The sequence below is a fragment of the Penicillium subrubescens genome (assembly GCF_028828155.1).
Source record: "Penicillium subrubescens strain IBT 31985 chromosome Unknown utg000006l_segment0_segment0, whole genome shotgun sequence".
Classification (NCBI taxonomy): domain Eukaryota; kingdom Fungi; phylum Ascomycota; class Eurotiomycetes; order Eurotiales; family Aspergillaceae; genus Penicillium; species Penicillium subrubescens.
In genome coordinates, this window is record NW_026643156.1 from 2,840,072 (window position 1) to 2,857,609 (window position 17,538).

General features: G+C 49.8%; 7 protein-coding genes across 7 annotated transcripts; 4 read left to right on the top strand and 3 right to left on the bottom strand.

Moving 5' to 3' along the window:
- Positions 1 to 30: 30 nt before the first annotated feature.
- On the bottom strand, positions 31 to 843 carry N7473_009550 (HpcH/HpaI aldolase family protein; the record flags this gene model as incomplete). The annotated part of the gene is made up of 1 exon (XM_057155489.1): positions 31 to 843. The coding sequence occupies one exon, from the start codon at positions 841 to 843 to the stop codon at positions 31 to 33; it is 813 nt and encodes a 270-aa protein (XP_057006619.1).
- A 717-nt stretch (positions 844 to 1,560) lies between these two features.
- N7473_009551 (uncharacterized protein) lies at positions 1,561 to 3,075 on the top strand (the record flags this gene model as incomplete). The annotated part of the gene is made up of 1 exon (XM_057155490.1): positions 1,561 to 3,075. One exon carries the CDS (start codon positions 1,561 to 1,563, stop codon positions 3,073 to 3,075), a length of 1,515 nt encoding a protein of 504 aa, XP_057006620.1.
- A 2,443-nt stretch (positions 3,076 to 5,518) lies between these two features.
- On the bottom strand, positions 5,519 to 6,757 carry N7473_009552 (uncharacterized protein; the record flags this gene model as incomplete). The annotated part of the gene is made up of 6 exons (XM_057155491.1): positions 5,519 to 5,784; positions 5,846 to 6,137; positions 6,195 to 6,276; positions 6,325 to 6,530; positions 6,592 to 6,662; positions 6,724 to 6,757. The coding sequence occupies 6 exons, from the start codon at positions 6,755 to 6,757 to the stop codon at positions 5,519 to 5,521; spliced, it is 951 nt and encodes a 316-aa protein (XP_057006621.1).
- An 829-nt stretch (positions 6,758 to 7,586) lies between these two features.
- On the top strand, positions 7,587 to 10,007 carry N7473_009553 (uncharacterized protein; the record flags this gene model as incomplete). Its single annotated transcript, XM_057155492.1, has 3 exons — positions 7,587 to 7,991; positions 8,048 to 9,425; positions 9,499 to 10,007. The coding sequence occupies 3 exons, from the start codon at positions 7,587 to 7,589 to the stop codon at positions 10,005 to 10,007; spliced, it is 2,292 nt and encodes a 763-aa protein (XP_057006622.1).
- A 1,011-nt stretch (positions 10,008 to 11,018) lies between these two features.
- N7473_009554 (uncharacterized protein) lies at positions 11,019 to 12,389 on the top strand (the record flags this gene model as incomplete). Its single annotated transcript, XM_057155493.1, has 1 exon — positions 11,019 to 12,389. One exon carries the CDS (start codon positions 11,019 to 11,021, stop codon positions 12,387 to 12,389), a length of 1,371 nt encoding a protein of 456 aa, XP_057006623.1.
- Positions 12,390 to 12,771: 382 nt separating this feature from the next.
- ams1 (alpha-mannosidase) lies at positions 12,772 to 16,105 on the top strand (the record flags this gene model as incomplete). Its single annotated transcript, XM_057155494.1, has 2 exons — positions 12,772 to 15,422; positions 15,478 to 16,105. The coding sequence occupies 2 exons, from the start codon at positions 12,772 to 12,774 to the stop codon at positions 16,103 to 16,105; spliced, it is 3,279 nt and encodes a 1,092-aa protein (XP_057006624.1).
- Positions 16,106 to 16,374: 269 nt separating this feature from the next.
- On the bottom strand, positions 16,375 to 17,304 carry N7473_009556 (chromatin modification-related protein EAF6/MEAF6; the record flags this gene model as incomplete). The annotated part of the gene is made up of 3 exons (XM_057155495.1): positions 16,375 to 16,662; positions 16,731 to 16,955; positions 17,107 to 17,304. 3 exons carry the CDS (start codon positions 17,302 to 17,304, stop codon positions 16,375 to 16,377), a joined length of 711 nt encoding a protein of 236 aa, XP_057006625.1.
- Positions 17,305 to 17,538: the final 234 nt, after the last annotated feature.

Consider the following 17,538-nt stretch of genomic DNA (forward strand, 5'->3'; position numbering starts at 1 on the left):
ATCGTTTCAACTCGTGGCGCTGCTCAGTTCTCATGAGCGAGCAACTTCAAGCTCCGCAATGTACCAATTTTGAATCGCCTTGGTATCTCCAGTCATCGAGACCATATCATATCTTTTCCGTCCCTCTTTGCTTGCTGCTCCATCGTTCGTCATACGACCACACCACTTGCCATGCTTCTTTGCAGCCGCGATGATCTTATCAATGGCAGCAACGAATTCCGGCTCATCCCCACGAGCGGGAGTGTAACCCAGAAGAGATTGAGCAAGGTCATTAGGTCCAATGAATAGGAGGTCAACACCAGGAACGGCGGCAATTTCATCCACGTTGTCGACACCAGCTTTCGTCTCGATCTGAAGCATAGTGATGATGGTCTCGTTGGCACTCTTCATATATTCAGGAGTCGTCAAACCATGTCCAATGGCGGGGAACGCTGAGCCTTGACCACGGACACCCTGAGGTGGGAACTTGGAAGATGCGACGACCTGTCGTGCTTCTTCGGCGTTGTTGATCTGGGGAACCATGATGCCGTGGGCTCCGGTATCCAGAGCGCGCTTCAAAATATCATGAGCGGGGCCTCGGATTCGGATAACGGGTGAAACACCGAGGGAGGCAATGGCAGCCACCGAGTTATGCATAGCATCATCGCCGATATGGCCATGTTCCGCGTCGACCACGATGCCGTCGAGGCCAGTCAATGAGACGATCTGGGCCATTCTGACGGAGGGAATAGCCATGAATGTCAACACCGGGAATTCCCCAGCCTTGAGCTTGTTGAGAAGCCTCAGTCGGGGGTTCTCGATTGTGGTTGTTTGAGGAGTGGGATAGCTCATCGTCTTGGTCATTTTGGCGTTGTTCTGGAAAGGTGAAAATTATTGGAGATGTATGGATATTCCGCTGAGAAAAGAAATCTTGAGATGAAGTTTGATGGATTGACGAGCCAGTCCAAAAAACACTGGCTACTTATCATCTTGAAATTCGCTGGCTAATCTATTGCACTTGATCTGCTTGCTGCTGTTCGGAGGAGTTCCTCATACAACATTTGGGCTCCCTCATCCTTCCTCGATAGAAAGGCTCCGTCTCGGCCTCGTATGGGAGGAGCCCCGCTCCGATCCGGAGGAGCTCACTCAATTCTCCTCCCGCCAAACTCTCGGCTCTCGGACCTCCACTCCGCTGTTAGCTCCTCCCTACTCGAAAATCCCATGCATCCGACTCCCCATGTACCCCGGATTTCTATCAAACTGACGGTCATCTGGGGAAATTGATCTCAATTGGTCCGATAATGCTTGTTTATGCGCTCCTCCCTCCGCTTATCTCTAAGTTTCATGATGGGTCCACTTTGCATCGACGAATCAATGAGTCACGATCCTTTGTAAAGGAGCATTGATCATTAGTCGGCTGATACCTGAGATACCGGGGTCATCAGCAAGACAGGTTGGAGAGATAGAGCTCCGGCTCTTATTATACAGGTCTTCCTTCGGGGGCGCCCTTTCTGAGGGTCCTGGTCGACAGTCAGATTGTGAAGACGCGATCATCTCTACTTATTATCAATTTCTATTACAATGGAGGTTAAGAAAGACCCTTCGTACTGTGTTGATGATGACAATGTATCATCTGCAGAGGGACAACTTGATGTTGCCAGCGCTGCATATCGTCGAATGCCAGAATTTCTTCGGGGACTAGGCGAGGATGAGATTGCCCAGCTCCAGAAGAAGCTTGTTCGCAAAATCGATCTCCTCGTTCTTCCTACAATCGGTATTCTCTATATTCTCAACTACATCGACCGACAAAATCTCGCCTCTGCAAAGCTCCAGGGAATCACCGATGACCTGAACATGACAACCAAACAGTTTGCTACGGCCGTTAGCATTCTGTTCGTGGGCTACCTGCCATTCCAGATCCCCAGCAACCTGCTCATCACGAAGATCTCTCGCCCTGGAATGTACATTTGTGCTGCTGTAGCAATCTGGGGTTGTATCTCTGCTGCGACGGCTGCTGTCCAGAGCTACGGGCAACTTCTCGCGGTCCGAGCCATTCTTGGAGCAGCTGAAGCTGTCTTCTTCCCCGGTGCTATCTATTACCTGTCCGCCTGGTACACGAAGGTGGAACTTGGAAAGCGCATTGCTGGGCTATATATTGCACAGCAGGTGGGCAATGCCTTCGGCGGTCTCTTCGCTGCTGCTATCTTGCAGCTCGACGGTGTCCACGGTATCCGCGGTTGGCGATGGCTTTTTATCATTGAAGGTAGCGCCACTGTTGGAATCGGTGTCGTTTGTGCTTGTATTATGCCAGAGTTCCCACATAACAGTCGCATTCTCTCTGCAGAACAGCGTGCTCTTGCTGTATGGCGTATTGAATCCGAAGCCGGAGCAGCGGAGGGCACTGAGAACGAAAGTGTGCTTCGGGGCTTTGCCAAAGCCTTGTCCGACCCGAAGCTGATTCTCCTAATTCTCTGCAACATGCTCTCCCAAGTCCAGGGCTCTATCGCCAATTATTTCCCTACCTTGGTTGCCTCTTTGAACTTCTCCCACACCATCAGCTTGCTCTTGACCGCACCGCCATACGTCCTCGCTGGTGCCGTATACTATGTGATCATGTTCTATTCTGATCGTAAGAACACCGTCTACCCGATCATTCTGGTGTGTATCTTGATATCAGTGGTGATGTACATTATCCTGATGACTACACTGAACGTGGGCGCCCGCTATTTCTCGATGGTCATTCTGCCTTTCGCCTCAGTGGGGCCTCAGCTCCTCCTTTACAAGACCATCAATCTTCATCTTGCGCGCCCGATCTCCAAACGTGCGGCTGCCTCTGCCCTGGTTAATGCTATTGGAGGTACGTCGAACATCTGGGCCTCGTATCTGTACTACTCGTCGCCACACTTCTATGCGGCATTTGGAGCTCTGATGGCCGCTGCGCTTTTGCTGGGTGTGGCCATCAACGCTTATCGCTGGTTGGTTTTGCGCGAGAACAAGCGTCTGGACTCTGGTGATCCTGATGAGATTGCAAAGGCTATCAAGGGTGGTGTTACTGAAGAGATGGTGCAATTGGGCTGGCGCTATGAAATGTACTAAGAGTGTTTGGAATCGTGTGGTCTAGAAGAATGCTCCACTGGGTTTTTTCGTGTATAGTGGTTTGTTCCCTGTTTGTGAACATTTTGCAGAGCGAGTATTGAAGATGGAATTCCCGTTGCTTCAGATAATTTATCTGCGATTAAGGTCTACATATAAACGGTTACCCACCTACTTGATTTCCTCTGCCAGATCTTGGCTTTCCATTTTCGTTTTAGTGCGCAGACCCTCGCCGCTTTTGCTCACTGAGTAGACCTGAGGACGCCTCTGAGCGTCCTGATTTGATCAGTGACCAACCATTCAATATTACAATTTAAACTATATGTTCCTAGGAATCCTCCATCGACTAGCTCCATAATCTCCTAAAAAGGTCTAAGGGAGTACTAGTCCTAAGGCAATTACGTGACCTGAAATTGCTGGAAAATCCATGAAGGATCAATTTGATATACTTCTTCTTCATCCGTTACTGAGTTTAGGATCATTGGAGACCCCAACTCCGGTCATGGCGATCATGACTAACGCATTAGACGAAGTTGAAGGAGATGAGATACGCATTGTTCTCCACTTATTGCATCAGCTACGAATCTCAAAGGCTGTGCATTTACGAATCCTTTTAACGAGTAGGCCCGAATGGCCAATTCTTCCAGAATTCTCTGGGATCACAAGCCATGAGCATAAAGATCTGATTTTGCATGAGAATCCTAAACCAGTCATGCAGCATAATATAGCCTCGTTCTTGGAGTCCCGACTGTCAAAATTTCGAAAAGAGCGCTCTCTGCCTATCGATTAGCCTAGAAACAAAGAATATACAGCTAGTCAACTTGTACACGTCTCAGGTAGTATCTATGAGAATAGTCTATATTAATGCTATCTGCGAGCTGATGAAAGGCGAGATCAGAATGAATTGGTTATGAGAGCTAAAACTATGGGGACTCTGTACACTTGGACCTTACCTATTTCCTAAACGACTTCCTCAGGTAGATTGAAAAATGGCTAACGACTTTTAGCTCTCTCAATTAACCATATTTCCTATTTTACTATAATTCCTATTTGACGGTAATACCATTCGACAGTGATTCTTAGTGACTATAAACGCAAAATTGGTAGGAATTAGGGAATATTAGTGCAGATTTAATCCAATAATCACTAAAAGATGGAAAGGGAGAAGCGAAAGGATGATTAAAGGTGTAGAGGGGCAAAACAAAGTGTGTGATTAGGCATAAGACAACCGGGGGACCTGGGTGGCCCAGTTCAGAACGATAAAAGACCGTGGCAATCCACACTGTTCATATCTTGTTGCAGTTCCTAGCCGCCATTTCAATTCCTGCAACTTTATCCATATCGTAACTCATGCCGTGACAGCTGTAACTAGGCCGTACTTACCCTTCTGACTAATTTCTTTAAGATTTTTCATTATAGCACCCATCAGTCACTGGTTCGTGAAATTTGTACATATACTTGGAACCTACGGTTAGAGTAATTCCTTAACACAATGACTGTTGCCTGATACAACCTTAAATCATAGCCGATGGTGGAGGCTATTATTTGGGTGTCAAAAGGAAGCTTTGACTCATTGAATTGTGTGTTTGAAGGATGAAACATTCCAGTAACCCCTGGGCTACTAGGAGTTTGGGTAAACCGGGCGCTTGCACGCGCTGGTAAGCCTGGTCACCAGGTTGGCAACAATCGGCCATATCGCTTCATGAAACGTCTTCCAAAGTGCCTAGACCTAGGTCCAGTGAAACGGAAAACAAAGGAATCGAAGCGTATCCAGGTAGAAAATACAGGTCTATTACCCCACTAGTACCATCTTCTTGCGAATCTGTTAAACCATGTCCCCGCGCGGCTAGTATACAACTTCGACGAGTGTGGTTTTCGCCCTGGCATGGGTAAATCAAGTAAGGTGATTGGGTCAAAATCAAAAACTTGCCCTGATATTGCTGACTATCTGTCATACAAAAAGCAATATGAAACAGTTCTCGAGCAAAACACACGATGGCAGAGTATCACGGCGGGGTTTCGTACAGGTCATCAGCGCCAACTAAGGCTGATTCATCAACACTGGACGAGAGCCAACATAATGATCGAGAGGGCGGGGTATTGGAATATATATGTAGTCACAAAGAAAAAGAGATTTATGTGTCTCGGTGTGAGTAGAGACGGCGCCCGAGTGATTGCGCTCGGGCTCATAACCTATTGTAAATTAAAAGGAAGCTTGATTATTCTAATCTCTGATAAGGTGCAAGGCCCTATGTATACAACATGAAGTCAGAGTTGATTGGAAATGAACGTGGTCTTCGTATAATAGATGGGCAGGAATCATTTCCGATGTTGCGGCTGCGTTCCTGAGCAACAACAGCCTCAAATCACAACACATACGACCAAGAGCATGCTTCCTCCATGCTATCCATCTGCAACTGATATGACGTCCAAGGTTCTGTCCAGTCTAAGCCTTACCATACCAGGCCTTGGTCAAGAAGTCTTCAGTGTCCGTAAACTTGTAGTCGGGTAGCAGACGGTTCCATTCATCCGAAACCTGATATGCCTTGTCGTGGATGGCTAGCAGAATGCCTGCGGTAAAACTCCTCGACAACACTTCAACCTGCTCGGGTGGAATTGATGGGTGATTAATCTTGGGCACCCACGAAGTTTTCCATTCCCCGGTTTCAAAGGCTTGCGCTGTCACTTTCTGGATATCAAAAGGTGGATCACCTAATAAGAAAAGCCAAAAATAAATCAGCCGATATTCACCACATATCCGGGAAAGACTTACCCCGGACTTTCTCGCCGAGGGCGATGATTTCCTTGACTGACAGCTCGGAGCCTCTGATGCCTCCAACAACAGGCCATTCACCCTCAAATTCAATGGCTCTAGCAACAACATTGGCTAGGTCCTGCGACGTTGTGAGACTAATACGGTCATTCTCACTGTCCTCCAGCAAAATGGCTCGGCGGTGATAAAAGTCCCACGGAAGACCCACTTGCTGGACGTTATCGGACGACTTAAAAGGAGCGGTGAAGTAGTTTGTGAAAGTGCCTGGTTGAAAGAGGGTGTATTCAAGAACCTGGTAGTTCAATATCGTATCAATTTCCGAAAGTATGAAGAGTTTGGCGGAGCTTACTTTTTTGTCCTTGTTCAACTCTTTGAGATACCGGCGTGTTTCTCCCTTGTAAGCATACCAGTCCAGATGCTCTAGACCAGCTCTGCGGAATATTAATGACCGAATCAATCTGAGGGCTAGGATAACCTACGAGGCCCACTCGCTCGGCGCAAACCGCTTCACGCCAGCTTGAACCGCAGCGTCGATGAGATTCTTCTGGACTGGAGCTGCTGGCTCATCGCCAACGAAGGAAAGCAAAGTGTGAGTTCCCTGCAGAATTTGTGCTAACTGCTCCTTATCCTTGTAGTCTGTTTTAGCCCATGTTATGCCTCCACTCGTCTCTCCCGCTGGGGCGTCCTGTGTAGATAGGTTAATTACAAATATCAAGCGACAACGACAGCCAGGATAATGTAAAAACCTTTCGAGATAGAATTAAAATCTCGTGCTTCTTGGTAACAACAAGGACGTCGATGATCTCCTGTCCAACGTCTGTCCAGGCATCAGTCAGTGATGCAGCAGAGTAGAGTGTCCTTAATCTAGTAGAACATACTGCCAGACCCACCAGCAATCGCAATCTTGACCATCTTATTTGTGTAAAGAGTTTTTATATTTCAATCGAATGGAATATCTGCTTGGATAGAAGAGTTTGTTCCTTCGGATGCGAGGCGCACTTTATAGCTACTGCCACGAAGGCTTCGGCCGAACTCACGAAAATTAACAATGAGAATGAGAACGATCCCACCGACGTGGTGACATTACGCCAAAGGCCTACCAATCGTCGTGATTATCATGTAATCGCTGATTAATGCCAACTTGAGCTCGTCATCCCGAAGATTATTGTAAGGTCGCACTTCTGGTGAAACCTCCTCCTCGAAACAACGGGTGGAATCCCTTCCTCAGCCTCTGGTTCCCCTGATGAGGTCACCCATTCTATCTCATCATTCCGTAATTTAAATCATCGCAGTCAATAAATGCCATTTTCTGACTATTAGTAAAGTCTTGGGGGAATTAAACATTTGTCAACTCTATTATAGTAAGGAAACAACTGCTAACGGCGTGGTACTTCAGTGGATATTTTGTTAGCGAATGTTGAGGTATCTACTCCATAGAGTGCATCGATACCATACTTGATTCTATTTTAGCGATAGGGTTTCTGCGTGTTTCTGCATTTATGAACCCAGAAATATGATTTCCCATGGCGCTTCACTTGGCAATGTGAAACGTAGCTGTTCGACCGCCGAGCTCGGATAAAAGTATTCTGACGTCAGCAACCACCCCGTCCTGTCACCGAGCCGCTCGGTGGTACGGCCTCCTTCACTTCCAGCATCATTGCTGGACGAAATTTGCTGGGCACAGAGAGAATTATATACGCTAACCTTTACGACAAAGCGAGGGCGCAGTTGGTTGTGGGAAATGTGCGAAGCGAGTCCCCAGAGAGACGGGATCGAGGCCAAACGAAGAAAGGTCCGTAAAGGCACTCAAAGCTGCTGGGAATGCAAGCGGCGTAAGGTTCGGTGCATTTTCGGTTCGCCCGCGAGTATCATCTGCGATAATTGCAAGCGACGCCGCACTTCTTGCATCAGCCAGGAGTATCCTGATCAGCAAGTGCCATCTGCAACCAGTGATCCGATTGAAGCGAGGCTCGGCCGGGTGGAGGCCCTTGTTAAGCAACTGGCCCATAACGCAGGCATCTTTCCGTCCTTGCAATCCCCCGGATCACCTGCAAGGGAACTCCCTGAGACTCAGCAAGTGTCGCCGGCACCGGAACATGGGGAGGAACCCCGGGAGAAGGCCGTCTCTACGATCAGCAACACAGTGGTGCGCTTCCCCACATCTTAAGCCGTTGTTCAAAGGTATCTCTGACTTTCTAGAAGCACACTCCCGGTCCTGAACCCTCAAATTGCTTGGGGTCCTCTTTTATACCGCGTTCTCCAGTCACCGAGCTTCCTCGCGCTCCAGACAGACGAGCTATAGGCAAGCACGAGGATGTGATCCGCGGGCTTATCGGGGCGTGGCCCAGCCAGACCGAACTTGACCTCCTTTGCAGTCTCCCCGTTGGCTCCTCGATGTATTTGCATTGTGGAGTGTGCGCACATTATCTCAATTTCGAAGGTCAAACCCCTCCATCGCCGCACGAGGTTTTGCAATTGCCCCCACCGGGGTCCCATCCAGTGCTGGTCGCGCGTAAGCTTCTGATGCTCGGTACCTTCCTGCAAGGAGTTCTTCCGTCCTCGATCCAAGGCTTAGAGAACCAGGGCATTTCCTACCGCTATACCATGTCCCGTGTTGTGGACAGTGCTGTCAGACTCGTGACCACCAATGATGAGCTCACCGGCTCCGTGGAGGGCCTTGAGTGCATTATGCTTGAAGCAATGTATCACAACTACGCTGGAAACCTTCACAAGTCGTGGATGGCGATACACAGGGCGTGCGCCGTAGCCCAGATGATGGCAATACATCGCGGTCTCAACTCACCGTCCTTGAAGATCCTCGACCCCGAAACTCGAGCCGCGTTCGATTCGGACTACCTGTGCTTTCGTCTGGTCCAAATGGATTGCTATCTCTCGATGATGCTGGGGTTGCCGCAGAGCTTGCTTGAAACCGGCTTTGCAACTCCACAGGCATTGGAGAAATGCCATCCCGCTGAGCGTATGCAGCGCACCCACTGCCTCGTTGCTGGGCGCATTCTACAGCGCAAGGTTGCCGACGTAAACAGCCTGACCGAACTTCACCAACACGAAAAACTGCTTCAAAAGGCTGCGGACGAGATGCCACCCCAGTGGTGGCTAATTCCAGACTTGAAGCCTATCAATAGCAACAGAGTAGACATTCTAGATGATACGATGCGTCTCAATGACCAACTCACTCAATACCACCTGCTGATTAGACTCCATCTGCCCTATATGCTGCGATCACCATCAGACCGCCGGTACGATCACAGCAAGATTACCGCTGTGAATGCCAGCCGCGAGATTCTTTCGCGCTACGTAGCCTCCCGCACGTCCAACCCCGGCCACTTCTACTGCCGCGGCGCCGACTTTCTGGCCTTCGTCGGCATTGTCGTCATGTGCCTCACTTACATCAACTCTCGCAGTCAGGGTCAGAGGCCGGTTGAAACACTGAGCTCTGATACCGTCTTTAACTTTCTTGCCCATTGTCGGCCTGCTGACCGCGGCATCATGGAGCGTACTCTGGAAGTAATTGAATCCATGGCCCAAGCTAGCGATGATGCGATTTCTTCGAAATTCTCCCGTCTCATTCACCACCTGCTGTTCATTGAAGCCAACGCCGCCAATGGTACCGTGTACACCACGAGTTCATCTAGTGGTGACGAGAGAGCTCGAGGTCGAGGGCGAATTGACCAACGGTGGCAAAGCGCTACATCTGTACATTCCGTATCTTGGCAAGATCTACTTTGAGCCAGGTGTGGTTCCCAAGTGCTCTGCAACAGCGTCAACTCAGCTTGATATGGACACGTCGACCACGCGTGATACAGATACATTGGTGCCTGGTCTGTTCGAAAACATTAGATCACTTGCTGGCTTGGAAGGTCCACCAATGTGCTCGATCGACAAGCGACCGTTTGGTCCTGATATGGAGACTCTGCAATCGTCATTTACTTGGCAGCGGCCCTCTCCATCAGTTGAAGACCTGCATTGTCATCACGGCGCCACCCAACCCACCCAATCGCTCCCTCCGCTGGAAGTTTTCGACGCAGGAAATGACTGGGGCCTGCAGGGTGTTGACATAGCCCTTTTTGATAGTCTTACCCGTGGAATCACGATTACAGATGCGGCTGGAGAGAATTGGGCGGAATGGGATTATCCGAAATAGGCTATGTATCGCAAGTATAGTTGGTAGTAGAGCAGAATCATGACGCCAAATTGGTTCTTCACGACGTTAGCGATTTCCATTCTCAAACTAGTTAATCCAGCAGCTATGCTCGCTGCTAATTAATACTTTACATCCGCCTCCTGTCCCCAATGCTCCGGCGTTGCCGACTAGCCACATTTGCGGTATGCTTCATACAACAACCGCTCATCAAAAGGATGGACCTGATCAACAAACCGTAAATCATTAGAGTGTCGATTTACATTCTCTAGGCTGTCATTGTGGCAACTAGAACATAGTGGATGTTAGAGAGAGCCGTATCAGATCAATAACAAGGAAACAGTCTTCGGTGTCTCCCATGCGCGAATAGCTTCCACCTTCTTCGGGTCGACGTGCACACCCTTACCCGCACGGATGATGAAACCGAGGTAATTAACCGAATCTTGCTCAAATTCTGACTTGTCGAGAGGGAGGGTGTATAGCTTCGATTTATAATTCAGCATTTGGGCACAGATCATCTTTATACAATACTAGAGAACGGCTTTTCTCTTGTGCCTTCCATTTTGCGGCATAATTTCTCCAATCCCTATATTCTGTCCTTGAAAGGATGCAGCACCTGAAGAAATGGGTCAAAAACGGGAAAATGAGGGCGACCAAAAAGCGGTTCACAAAATAAACAATCTTGTGGGCGGAAGTGCTTCTTTAGATTTGGACTGTGAACGAGTGCCCGTGGACTTCTCGATAGTGATAGCAAGGTTTCGTGAGATTCCTCATAACTTGAGATTTTTGGAAACATTTCGAGTTTTGTAGATTTTCTAAATGTACCTAAAGTCTAGGTATACTTCGTCCATGAATGCAGACCTCCTAGTGGATACCTCATTCAGACTCATCTTGACTCACCTCCGACCGTGTATAAAAGCGGGTCCGTGAATCCACACTTGCCTGTTTCGGATACAGCGGAGCAACTTTTAAACGTGAACTTTCCCCCTAAGATGCCAGATATCATCAAGAAATATGCTAGAACACGATAGTATCGACATCCTAGGGAGTACCCCCTTTCTGTACAAGTTGTACACGCAACTGTGTATCATCTTCGCTGTCTCCGAGCCATCATCCGCTATCACCGACACCCTCCGAGATGGACTTGATAGACTCGCCGAAGGGTTTCCATGGCTTGCTGCAACGGTCATTAACGAGGGCGCAAGTGAAGGAGTCACAGGTACTTACCGAATTGTACCTTCAAATGACAAGATCCCGTTGATCATCAAAGACCTTCGTGATGATGTCTCCGCCCCGACCATGGAGAGTCTTCGACAGTCAAATTACCCCTTCACCATGCTTGATGAGAAGTTAATTGCTCCATGCCTGACTCTCAATCTCCCGGGTAATACGATTGGACTGGCTGCAACTTCTGCGCCTATTTTTGCAGTGCAAGCGACCTTCATTACCGGTGGTCTCTTGCTCACGGTGGTTGGCCAGCACAATGTCATGGACATGACGGGGCAAGGGCACATTATCGACCTGCTATCCAAGGCTTGTCATAATCAGCCGTTCATAGCCGAGGAGCTTTCCATTGGCAACATGGACAGGAGCAAGACTATTGCGCTTCTGGATGATCCCTTTGACCCTGCCGTGGAACTCAAGCATCAGATGGTGAGGACTCCTCCACCTGGGAAGGAAGCGGGCAAGACCAATACTCCACCTTCGTCTACCTGGGCCTATGTGACCTTCTCAGCAGCGTCACTGGAGGCTCTCAAATCACAAGCAACTCAGACTAAAGACACTTCGACGCCTTTTGTCTCGACTGACGATGCGGTGTGCGCATTTATCTGGAAATGTACAGCTCGGGCCCGTCTACAGCGTCTCGACCCGGGGATGGAGTCTGCCTTCGCTAGAGCAGTGGATGTCCGCCAACGTATGGGAATTCCTAGCACATACCCGGGGATGTTCCAGAATATGGCATACAACAAAGACATTCTACAACATCTTGCAGACCAACCTATCGGAGCAATTGCATCTCAGCTTCGCCGAAAGCTGGATCCCAAGGTCGTTGACTTGGCCTACAACACCCGAGCTCTCGCTACATTCCAAGCCAGATCGGTAGATAAGACGAAGACTTCTGCTACTGCATGCGTGGATACTTCATCGGGTATTATGCTGAGCTCCTGGGCGAAGATCAATACCTTTGAGCTGGACTTTAATCTGGGACTTGGCAGGCCGGAGGCTGTGCGTCGGCCAGCTTTTGTCCCGTTCGAGTCTCTGATGTATGTAATGCCCAAGTCGCCGAATGGGGAGATACCCGTTGGAATTTGTCTGAGAGATGAAGATTGGAAATCGCTGAAGGCTGACGAGGAGTGGGCGAAGTATGCCACTTATGTAGGTTAGTTAGAGTGGATGCATGATATGTTAGACGTTCTATGAATGATGACGGACATATTCATAGCGAATAATGCACTTGATATAAGGAATCGAATACCGACTATAAATAATTATGATCATTCTCAAAGGCTGTAGATACACTTTCTCGTCGATCAAAAGTGGGCTGTTGCGGGGGTGAGGTCATCTTCTCCGCATTCAGGCACCTTCCGTGCATAAGCCGCGTCTATCCTCTCTCCATTCCCCCTTCCTTCCTTCCTTCCTTCCTCCAAATCACTGTTTCACTCGTCGACTCTCTATCTTGGTCCTCTGTACAGTCTCGTACTCGAACACACTCATTCCTATTGTCGTTATACCCCTCCCGAATCCCAAAGCTTACACCATCACAACCATGGGTGGAGAAGCTCCGCATCCTGCCCCCACCCCAGCCTCGCGATCGCTACCCCGGCTAGCCGAACGGCCAGTTGGCCAGCGCATCACCAAGATCTATACAGATAGGCTTCGCCAGTTTACAGACCATGGTCAATATGAAGGCCAAAACCTCGTCGCGAAATACTACGAAGCAATCATCTCCGACAGCGACCATGTCAAGCTGTCCGTCTACTCGGTGCCGAAACTGGAACGCCCGACTTTCGAGGAGGCGACCTCCAATAAGTTCAAACCGACCCATGTCGGAGAGTCATTTGGCCCTAGCTGGTCAACACATTGGTTCCGAATCCATTTGACAGTCCCCTCTGATCTTCTCAAGAAGGAACGATTGGAGTTCCACTGGGATGCTAACAACGAGGGCTTGGTGTGGACCGAGGACGGACACCCTTTGCAAGGATTGACCGGTGGTGGAGAGCGAACTGAATGGATTATCCCGGACGCCTGGCGTGATGGGAAGCAGCATACCTTTTATATCGAAATGGCCTGCAATGGCATGTTTGGTAACGCTCCGGGCGGGGATTCAATCCAGCCGCCTAACCCAGACAAGTACTTCCAACTCAGCAAAGCGCAAATTGTTGCGGTCAACTTGGAGGCGCGAGCGCTCTACTATGACTTTTGGATTATTGGCGATGCCGCTCGCGAATTCCCGGGTGACTCGTGGGAAGCCCACGAGGCTAATATGGTGGGCAATGCTATGATTGATGCTTTCATTGCGGGCGATGGAAGCCAAGAGTCCATCAAAGACGCACGCAAAATTGCACAAAAGTACCTTGGCGACAAGGTTGATTCCGCGGATGTCTATGCGCCAGACACGAAACCATATGTCTATGCGATTGGACATTGTCACATTGATACGTGCTGGCTCTGGCCCTGGGCAGAGACTAAGCGCAAGGTCGCAAGATCATGGTCGAATCAGTGTGATTTGATGGAGCGGTATCCTGAACATCGTTTCGCCGTATCCCAGGCCCAGCAGTTCAAATGGCTTAAGCAATATTACCCGTCTGTTTTCGACCGAGTCAAGCGATGGGTACGAAAGGGTCACTTCCAACCTATCGGAGGTAGCTGGGTCGAGCATGATACCAACATGCCCAGTGGCGAATCACTTGTCCGTCAGTTCATCTATGGCCAGCGCTTCTTCGAAAGCCACTTTGGCAAACGGGCTAGTACTTTCTGGCTGCCAGACACGTTCGGATACTCCACACAGATCCCGCAGATCTGTCGCCTTGCCGGCATGAACCGGTTCTTCACGCAGAAGTTGAGTTGGAATAATATTAACAACTTCCCACATACCACCTTCCAGTGGGTTGCACTCGATGGTAGCCAAGTGTTGTGCCACATGGCTCCTGCGGAGACATATACGGCCGAGGCCCATTTCGGTGATCTCAGACGCAGTGTCACTCAACACAAATCGATGGACAAGGACAAATCATCTTTGCTCGTCTTTGGCAAGGGAGATGGTGGTGGCGGCCCGACCTTTGAGCATCTGGAGAAATTGCGCCGATGCCGTGGCCTCAGCGATAAGATTGGTACTCTACCCAAGGTTAAGATGGGCGAATCGGTCGACGATTTCTTTGAGAAGCTGGAGACTAAGGCTGCTAATGGCACCGAGTTCGCGACTTGGTACGGCGAGTTGTACTTTGAACTGCACCGCGGTACCTACACAACCCAAGCCAACAACAAGCGCAATAACCGGAAATCGGAATTCTTGCTGCGTGAGATTGAGCTCCTGGCTACTCTGGCTACCCTTCGTGGTTCAGACAAGAAGTACAAGTACCCTAAGGAGCAGATCGATGAAATGTGGGAGGGAACCCTGCTCTGTCAATTCCATGACTGCTTGCCGGGCAGTTCCATTGAGATGTGTTATGATGACTCCGACAAACTCTACGATGAGATCTTCAAGACCGGTCAAAAGCTGCGCAAGGATGCTCTTGCGGCATTGGGAATTACTGGCAGCACCGACCTGGTAGCTCTTAACACTTTGCCTTGGCCTCGTTCAGAGGTTGTGAAGATTCCCGCGCCCTTGGTCGCGTCCGATGGATCCAAGTATGCTCTGGTTGATGGTTCGACTGGTGTGATTGCATGCAAGCCAGTTGATTTCAAGACCACCACCAGTGTCACCGTGTCTCAAATTTGGCCTGGTGCTTTCCGTCTGCAAAATGGCAAACTCAAGATTGACGTCCAAGACGGCGTTATTGTTTCCCTATTCGATGTCGAGGCGCAACGAGAAGTCATTTCCAAGGGCGGCAAGGCCGGTCAGCTGGTCATATTCGATGACAAGCCTCTTTACTGGCAGGCCTGGGATGTGGAGGTGTTCCATCTGGAGTCGCGAAAGGAGCTTCCCGTCAGCAAGACATTCATTGCAGAAAATGACCACAATCGAGCCAGTCTGGTGACTGAAACGAGAATTAGTGACAAGAGTTGGGTCAAAACTACCATCAGTCTTTCTGCATCTGTCTCCTCTGAGCCGTCCGTGGTCGAGTTTGAGAGCGAAGTTGAGTGGCATGAGACTATGAAATTCCTCAAGGTTGAATTCCCAGTTGATGTGACCAACACTGAAGCATCCTACGAAACTCAATATGGTATTGTCAGACGCCCGACTCATTACAACACAAGGTAAGTTTACAACCCACGATACATCTATGGATCCTCTGCTAACATGCCTTTGAAGCTGGGACATGGCCAAATTCGAAGTTTGCTGCCACAAATGGGCCGATCTCTCTGAGCACGGGTACGGTGTCTCGATTCTCAACGATTCCAAGTATGGTTTCGCTACATGCGGCAACTTGATGCGCCTCTCGCTGCTCCGTGCCCCCAAGGCCCCAGACGCCCATGCCGATATGGGCCGCCACCATATCCGCTACGCCATCCTTCCCCACTCAGGTGGTCTGGATGCTCGCACTGTCCGCGCCGGCTATAACTTCAACCACCCACTGGTCATCGAGCAGGGAAGCTCCCAGATCTCCCGGTACAACGCTGCCTTCAAGGCTGTTTCAATCCAGGGCGGGTCGTCCATTATCTTAGATGCCGTCAAGCGTGGCGAGGATGATGAGGACGTCTCTACTGGTGGTATTTCCTCTCGTCCTGGCAAGAGTGTGATCTTGCGCGTCTACGAGTCTATGGGCGGGAAGGCCCGCGGCTCTATTCACAGCGCATTGCCTGTGAAGAAAGTCTGGAAGTGCAACGTCCTTGAAGATGACGAGGAGGAATTGGAGATTCAGAAGACCAAGGAAGGATCCGTCACTGTGGATATCGAGGTACGAGCGTTTGAGATTGCTACCTATCGGCTTCAGCTGTAAGCCTTTCACGCCCTGCAGAGTTATCCAATGTTATCGTGTCGCTGTCAGTAACTGTTTTGGAAATGCATATCTTATTCGCGCCTGGAAATTGGCACAATTGTATGCAAAATAGAACGTAGTCTCCAGAGCCATGATGTACATGATGGGTAATTGAGACGAACCCCTCCCATTTTTATCAGCGCCTAATCCTTCACCGAGCCAACTCCATGATATCAATAACCTCCAAAACTCCAATAAAAAAAGATCCAAGCTGAACATGGCGCAATCATCTAATCTCGCCCGTAGCTGATCTTCAACCGTTTCACAGGCGGCTTGGAATCCGCATCGTCTGAAAGTTCTTCTGTCTGGGCTTTCCCCTTTGTATTCTTCGAGCCACCACTAGCCTTCTTCTTATTTTTGGAAGATCCGCCGCCGCCGCCGCCGCCACCACCAGCTTTAGATGCCGTCCCGGATTCGCCGCCATTGCTCTTTGTCGATGGTGCGTTCCCGCCAGCTGTGGAGGTCGGTGTTGCGGCCTGAGATGGGGTATTTTGCGCGGTGGATGGGCCAGGTGAATCCTATCAGTGAATTAGTGTTAGAGATTCCCGTCCTTTCTTTCATCGTTCCAGTGTGACTGTCAACCTACCTGCATGTAGCTTGCGGAGCTCCGTGAGAAAACTCGATCGGAGTCTGTGACTTGTGCTTTTCGCCGACCACCAACACCTGACCCGAGACTTAACCCGGAAGCACCGAGACTAGAGCCGCTTGATGAGCCCTTGATGTAATTGTCAAAGCCTTTGATGATGTTGCCGGCTGTCGTTTCTTCGAGGTAGGTTTGTTCGAATCGATAGATTTGGTCTTCGAGTTGGGCCTGTTGACAGAGAAGGTCAGCACATGCCAAACCAAGGTCTGAATGTCAAATCAATGGCTGTGTTTAGTCCATATCCAATGCGCCCATTGAATTTCCATTGATCGGTAGTGAAAGTGCGATTCTAGCGCGACTGGCAGGCGACGAGACTCACCATGCTCTTATCCATCAGTCGCTTCTTCTGTATCGTGTCCCGGAGCTCCCGTCGCAACTTCTCGTAGTATGGTAGTCCCCGGTTCGTGGTGTTCTGGTCGCTGGGCGCATTCGAGGCCCCTGTGGTGACGCCGTTCGTGGGTGCTGCCGGTGCGCCGGTGGCAGGCATCGCGGTCTGGGCGGGAGCTGTGTCCGCCATGATGGTGTGAAAATTAAATTCGTTTCTCTCTAGCAGTCGAGAAGGTTTAAGGAGTGTATGCGAGTGCTGGACGGTGGAATTCGCGGCCGCGGTCGAGGAACTGCGAGCTTGCGGAAACGCGAGGCGGCCAAAGCTGGTAAGAGCCGCTCTTATCGCTGTTTGCATAGTTTGCATGTCCACGCCATCGCGCCCTGTCATGTTGATTCCCCTCACGTTGTTGCACAATAAGCTCTA